At 48.1% G+C, this 7,442-nt stretch overlaps 1 protein-coding gene across 1 annotated transcript in view; it reads left to right on the top strand.

Annotated features, from left to right (window-relative positions):
* Positions 1-4: 4 nt before the first annotated feature.
* The window catches only part of TBCCD1 (TBCC domain containing 1), a gene marked incomplete at its 5' end in the record, with an annotated part of 8,330 nt that continues 892 nt past the window's right edge, over positions 5-7,442 (top strand). Inside the window, 5 exons of the mRNA XM_010182891.1 lie at positions 5-172; positions 255-404; positions 2,279-2,645; positions 3,580-3,766; positions 3,917-4,414. Coding sequence (XP_010181193.1) covers positions 5-172; positions 255-404; positions 2,279-2,645; positions 3,580-3,766; positions 3,917-4,414 — 1,370 coding nt within the window. The remainder of the gene's footprint in view (positions 173-254; positions 405-2,278; positions 2,646-3,579; positions 3,767-3,916; positions 4,415-7,442) is intronic.

Here is a 7,442-nt window from a genome sequence, read left to right on the forward strand (position 1 = left end):
ATGCTGGCGGCACATCGCCTGCGGGAAGCTGCAGCTGGACCGCGGCCTGGCCTGGCTCTACTTCGACCTCTTCCACAGTCTCCTGTATCGGGATCCGCCGTGTCGCCTCGAGTGGGCCGAGGCTGAAGCTGCCTGCGCCGACGCTGAGGAGCTGGAGAGGGAGCGGAGCAAGGCAGGAGCCCCATCCCCGGCTGGGCGGGCGTGGGGAGAGCCCAGCCCAGCCTAACGAGTGTTTTTCGTCCCCTGTCGGCTAGCTGTCGGTAGACACTCTGCAGTTCCTGCTCTTCCTGTACCTGCAGCAGATATACAAGGTCTCGCTGCGAAGGTCCCTGATCGGAGAGGAGTGGCCCAGCCCCAGGACCAAGTCTCCCAGCCTGACTGGAAAATTTGCTGGCGAGAACAAGGTATTTATGGCTGTGGAGTTCTGCTTGCAGGGCCGTGTGGGAGATGGTGAAGCCCTGCCTTGAGGTGGGTTGAGAAGGGTCTGGTTTGTTCCTGGGAGGATGTAACCCAGGAGTAAAAGTTTGAGATGCTTTGCTTAATGATAAATCATAGAATCACAGACTGGTTTGGGTTGGAAGGGACCTTAAAGTGCCCCTAGTCCAACCCCTGCCATGGGCAGGAACGCCTCCCACCAGACCAGGCTGCTCCAAGCCCCATCCATCTTGGCCTTGAACACTTCTAGAGATGGGGCACCCACAGTTTTCCTGGGCAAATGGAATGAAATTGATGTGTTCTCTGCAGCTTTAACAGCAAAAGTTGTCCACAGGAGTTTCCTAGAGTCTGAGACTGACCATGAGAGTGCTCTCAGAGCCTTGGCAATTCTCCTTTTAAGAAGCAGTTGCTTATTTGGTCTTTCTGTTAGCCAACACAAAGCTCTTCTTGCCTTGTAGGCTGCTTTCCCGTGATCCACTGGAGAGTTCTGGGATCCCAGGATGGTTCCTAGCATTAAGTTATATTTCAGTGAGGAGAGCTGGTTGGTCAGCTGTAGATCCACTGTGTGAAAATGCTGTTTTCTTTTAGAGTTCTGTCAAGTATTTTGAAAGAAGGGAGTTGGATGTATTTGGCACGGTTTGTGGGCAGCTTTCTGTTTAAAAGTGGATTACAGATGGGCAGCCAGCTGCAAGCCTTAGTGGATTTCTGTCATGGTTACGATGTTGTGAGCTGGTGAAATGTAGCTTGGGACAAGCTGAAATAATTAAAATTAGGAACTGGGTAATTTTATATTGAAAGATTGAACAAACAAAAAGAGAAATGAGGGAAACTGGGACAAGGCTGTGAGTTGGGTGCCATGGAGTGCCTGGCGTTGTTTAAAAGCTGATGTTTTCTCTTTCCTGTAGCCGTTATGTAGAGCTCCAGGCAGGAAGGAGATGCGTCCTGGCTGCCATTGTACCCTTCCCAAAGGCTTGGTCCTGGTGGGACAGGGTCTGTCTCCACTGGTGTTACTTTTCCCTGTGCAATCTGGCAAGATTCCCCCAACTTCAGCGCTGCGCGATGTGAACCGTGCCCCCTTTTGAAATGGTGCGGTGAGGCTTGTCCAGTGCGAGAGGGTCTCTGTCATGGGGCAGGGATCTGCAGCCCCTGGACAGGGTGCTCACAACATTTTGTTAGCCCTCAGTGTTAGCTACAGCCCTCAGTGATGGCGAGGCCAATGTTTAATCACAGCCATATGCTGCTTGTTCTGCAGTTTGCAGGCCAGCAAAGGTTGTCTTTATTAATGTCTGCCGTAATTCTAGTCTTCTGCTTTCTTTTTTGGTCTGAAGCCTTTTAGAATTTGAACTAACGATTCTTTGAGTTTGCTTGGTTTATTGGTCCGCTCACTGTAAAGAAATGACTCTGCTTTTTTTTTCTCTCACAGCGCCTCAGAAGGCGGCACTTAATCATCTCTGAAGGTCTGGAACAGACGCAGTGATTTTCCAATAGAGCAGCTGCAAGACCTTGACTGTCAGTTATTGATTTGTTCCCTACCTTCAGCTGCCAGCAGCAGTTGGCTGAATTTGTGTGAGAAAGGCTGCGAGTCTGTTTCTGCTTTCTGGAGTGAAATATTTGGTACTCGGAGTTAGAATAAAATGGTTTTCTCTTTCTGAGGGGGAGGTTGCTGATGAACCCAGTTTCCTTTCTGCGTTTTGCAGCAAGCAGAAGTAATGAGCAGGAGAGAGCACCACGTTTGACTTGGTTTCCCTCCTTTTAGAAGGAGTGTAAGCAAGGATAGAATCAGTGGAGCTTGTCAGCTCTGTGAAACCTCATCTCCTTCTTGTATGTTTTTCTGCCTGCTAAGAACTGGAACGACCAGGACCACTGCGCCTTTGTGCAGAGCCACCTCTTGGAGATGCTGGAACTGCTACTGGAGCCGGAGCAGCTCACCGCCGCCTCCCATCCCACCCGCAGCAGCTTGGTGTCCTACGAAGCCGTCTGTGCCCTCAGCTTTCTTATTGAAGGGACAGTGAACAAATCCAGCACGGTCCATCCTCTGCACGAGCTCGCCCTCTGGCAGCCCTGTCACAGGCAGAATGGATACTCAAAGGTCTCCAAAACCTTCTCTTTCACCAAGCTGAAGAGCTGGCTGCGGGCTTGCCTGACGACAAATCCTTTTGGAATGACTGCCTGCCTCAAGTCTGGGAAGAAACTTGCGTGGGCACAGCAAGGTAGTTACAGGCCCTGCCTTTAGTTTTAGAAATAGCTGTCCAGTCTCTTCTCTTGCTGACTGGGAATCTGGCAGTGGTTGTGAGGGCTTACCTCCTTTTCCACCTACTGTCAGTGGAGATGGGGAAAGCGGCAGCTTGGAAGTGAGTGGGGCACTGGAGGGTGCTGTGTGACATCTCTGTGTGCTTTACTGGTCCTTGGAGCACTTTTGCGGTCAAACATCAATGAGTTTATTTCCAAAGGCCACTTGACATGAGGTTCACTGCCCTTGTTATTCAAGTACAGCTGGACACAGAGGATAGGTAACGTGATGTGTTGGTGGCAAAGCTGATGACTGATCTAGGTTTCCCTGCGGCGAATCGCATTCTCTCACCTGCAGGGACATGGCAGTGAAGCCAAGGCTTCCACCTCAGGAGAAATTAATTCAGATTAATGTTTTGTTTCCTCTGACTGCCCAGTGGCGGTGCTTAGGTAGGACAGTGAGGTTGGTCAAGGGTTGTACTGCAGAGGGAGCATTTCACTGTGTTAAAATGTTCCTGCTTTCAACATGAAATGTGCGCTGGGGATCTTCCTGCCTAAGCCTGTTCAGGAACAGGAGATGCCCATGTCAGGGCTGTCTGTAGCTTATGGGTGATTTTGGCTGTCCCTGAATCATCTTGAACTATTTGTGATCTTTCAACGTGCTCCGAATTCTGGAGCTTCTGATTGCTATGTACTGCCAACCTGCCCAGGCATCGGTGGGTGGTGTGACTGGTGCGTGAAGTGACACAATTTGATAGTATCATCCTTGAAGTTTTGGGCTGATTATTTTCTTGAGGGATTGCCGAGTGGTGTGGACAGTGAACCATCATCTCTCTGTCTCTGAAGGTGTTGTGTGTAGCCTTTTTGTGCTTTTTTTCTTTCATTTTAATTCCACTGGTTAACTTTATTTTGCAGTTGAAGGAACAACCAGGAGAGCAAAGATTGCCTGCAATACTCGGGTGGTGCCTGAGGTGTGTCCCATGGTGATAATGAGCCAGGTGTACAAGCAGACGCTGGCCAAGAGCTCAAACACCCTGATGGGTGCTCATGTAAGAATTCATCGCTGCGACGAGTCCTTCATTTATCTCCTCTCTTCTCTCCGGTGAGTTTTTGTCCTCCTGGGACACAGCTAGATGTCTTTCCAGTGAGTTTGTTCAAGTGCCAAGTTCTCGCTAGCTGGACTAAGCAGTGAAAAGGTCTTGGGTTTGCTCTTTCCTGCTCACTGTGTCCTCACTCTCTTCTTCTTTTGCAGATCCGTGACCATTGAGAAGTGCCGGAACAGCACTTTTGTCCTTGGCCCTGTGCAGGCATCTGTTCATGTCCACAGCTGTGACAACGTCAAGGTCATTGTGGTTTGCCATCGTTTGTCTCTTTCTTCCACCACTGGCTGTACTTTTTACATTCTCACTCCTACCCAGCCTCTCATTCTCTCGGGGAACCAAGCAGTCAGCTTTGCCCCTTTCCACACCCATTATCCCATGCTTGAAGACCACATGGCTCAAGTGGGCTTGGCAACTTTGCCAAACTACTGGGACAGCCCCATGCTGGTGTGCAAGGAGAGCGGTGACACCAGCGTCTTCCGCCTCTTGCCACCCTCGGACTTCTACACCTTCGTGATTCCTTTTGAGATGGAAGGAGACACCATGGAGACTCCAGGTGGGCTTCCCCATGCCTATCAGAAGGCGCTGAGTCAGCGAGAGCAGAAGATACAGATCTGGCAGAAAATGGTGAAGGAGGCAAGCCTGACCAAGTGAGTGCTGCACCCTGGCAGGAACGTGTGAGCTGTGTTGTGGCTTGGCTCTGATGTACAAACAGAAGATTGGTTTGATGTGGTTCAACAAAAATGCTTTAATAATGGGTTGGTTTGCATGAGCTATGTCTTGCATGTTTTTTATAGAGCATTAGTGATTAGCAATCTTGGGTCTTTGCAATTAATATACTGAGAAGAATAATGTTCACAGTCATAGCTGGAGGAGGTGCTTTGTCATGCTTGCATTTTCCTAGCTTGTGAGACTCAAGGAAAAGTGCACCTTGATACTGCTGAGGACTGAGGCGAGGGACCCACCCTGGCAGGAGGAGTTTGCCACTTGTGCTGGGTGCTGTGTCTGCTCTGTTCTGCTTCCAGTGCCGCACGCTGCCATGGAGTTCTGGGCATGTACCCTGCACAACAGCTCAACTAATTATCGGCCTGTGGCTGATCAGTGGTCACTCTTAGCCCAACCTTTACGTTGAGGTTGAAGCTTTAAATTACTGTCCCATCTGTTGCTGAGGTGAGCTAAGAATGTGCATGTAGACCATTACGGTAGATCACCTCATGGACAGTAGCTTTTAAAGTCCCCTTTATCTCATCAGATCCTTTGCCTGGCTTTTCCTGTGCTAGCTGGGCCTGTCCTAGCCCATCTCATGTGCTGATTCACCTCCGTTTGCTTTCTCAGCACCTGTTACAGAGTCCTGCTAAAGTTCGCCTTGCTTCCTTTGTCAGCGTGCTCTCTTCTGCAGCCAGCCAGATTGAGTGAGAGTACAAATCTCTACCAACTTCAGTTTAGCTGCTTTTATCTTTTTGTGAGCCGTTTTGATGCAGCGACCTGAAGAACCTGGCTTCCTTTGCAAGTACAGAATGGGGACAGAAACCTAGATATTCAATTGTAAAGTCTTGAAGAGATGAGAACAACTTTAGTTCCCTGAGCTGCATTCAAACTCTATAGATTTTCTTTCTGTCCTGTGCCCAGTCAGTGACTTGTAGCGGCCCTGTAACTGGGTTACACTGATAAGCAGTGATCTTGGAGGGGTTTATACTGTTGGGGATGCAGAATATGAAAACCTCCTCTTGGGTCAAACTGTTAACACTTCCCATCACACCATGCTGAGTAGTTGTGGTCCATTTGATCATTCATTGTTTTGGAGGAGCTCCCTCCACTTCCTCTGTCCCTTTCTGAAATCCAAGCCCCTCTGTGCTGAGCATGGAGGAGCCTGCTGTTTGAAAGAGCTTTAGACTGGGAGAGAGATAGGATTTTGGGTAGGATTCTGCTACAGGGGAAGGGTGGCTGAGCAGTAGTGGTGGTGACAGAGGTGTAAAAACCTTCAAAACACTCAATCCTTGAGTCTTCAAGGGCAGCAGAGAGGAAAGGTGTAACTTCAGCCCTTGTGCTAGAGTCATCTGTGGTGTCTATCAACCTCATTGTGGGTGCTTCTTCCCCCTCCAGCCGTTGTCCTCCTGGGGCTGCTGCTTCTCACCCCAGGGTTTTGTGAAGGGGTTTGACCTGTCAAAATCTTACTGGTAAGGAAATGTGAGGTAATACGGATGATGTGCTTAGATTTAACGTTCTTTACAACAGTCACAGGAGGCAAGAGCTTGGAGTGGCTTATTTCATAAAAGTGGGAAGACTGTGCCAAGTTTAGAAGCTTGCTGAAAAGAAACTGGGCAGCTGACAGTGTAAAATGTCTCTGTCTCCTGCAGGCAGGGAAACGACCAGGGAGACAATGAGGAGGCTTAGAGCAAACAGGATCTCAGACTTGTAGAAGGAAAAAAGCTGCCGTGCTTGAACGGGGAGGTGAAAGAGAATGTTAGAAATAAGAAGACATCTTTCAAGAAGTTGAAGTTGTCTGAATGAGGAAAGTGGGGCAAAAAGAGAATGTAAATCCTGCCAGGCTGAAAGTAAAACCCCCGTAAGACAGGACCAGTGAGACAGCTTGAGGAACAACTCGCAAAAGCATAAAATCCTGTTTATTCATTTTCCGAGCATATCAGACAAAGTCTTTCAGGGTCAGTAGCAGATCAAGGTATATAAAAAGCTCTGGAGAAGATAAAACCATAAGGGAAGAAAGAAGTGACTGCCTTTGTGTTCTTGTTCACTGGGAAGGAATTTAGGTTGGTTTCTGTCCTCAAACCCTGCTTTCTGGGGTGTGTCTCAAAAGGAAGCAATAGTAGAAGGAAGAGCCTTTAACTTGAAAAAAAAAGGTCTGGGTGCACCCAGCCTCTCTGAGGCTGAGTGGCATAAAAACAAATAGGGCCGTGTGCTGCTTTTCCTAGTCCCAGATGGGATCAGCACATCAAATTAGGAATGTTCCAAAAACATCTAAAATCTCCACAGAATATTGAAAATGTTCGTTTTTAATGTGTGTTCAGAAAGGAATTGTATAAGCTCATAGTAAAAACTGCAGCAGGAGTTACTCGACACCCATGCCTTTTTCAGCTTGAGAAATGGGGCTGAGCTGATCCCAGGTGGTTGGATGCCGTTCTGGATAAAATATGGCCCTGAGCCTGTACTGCTCTTGGGCATCTGCTTGGTGTCAGGGAGCCTGAGCTAAGTGCTACACCCGGTTACTGGTGGTCTTACCAAAACTCGCCCAAAAGTTATTTACTGGTAATGGGAATTATTTGAGAAGTGTTGTTTATGAGCACAGTCTTTTCCTGATCTCCATCTTCTCTCTTTCAAATGCTGTCAGAACAGAATTTTGTGTCTTCAGTGCTTCAGCGCTGGTTACTAATCTTCTTTTTCTCCCTTTTCATATGGTTTTTAATCTGCACTCTAGAAGTAAAGCGGAGGCAGCGCTATGGATCAGAGTTTCTGTGCTAACAGGAAGAGGAAACTTGCATGATGAGCTTTTGGGGTTTGTTATAGTCATATTCACTTGGTAAAAACCTCTTCCTGGTACAGGTGGTTCAGAAACCAAGCCGAGCTCTTAGCTGATATATATGGAGCTTTTTTTGGTGGTGAAGGTGAGGTTTAAAAATATACTGCTATAAATAAATGTGACCTTTGCATATTTTCCTGCTG

Source organism: Mesitornis unicolor, unplaced genomic scaffold (genome assembly GCF_000695765.1).
Source record: "Mesitornis unicolor isolate BGI_N332 unplaced genomic scaffold, ASM69576v1 scaffold25864, whole genome shotgun sequence".
Classification (NCBI taxonomy): domain Eukaryota; kingdom Metazoa; phylum Chordata; class Aves; order Mesitornithiformes; family Mesitornithidae; genus Mesitornis; species Mesitornis unicolor.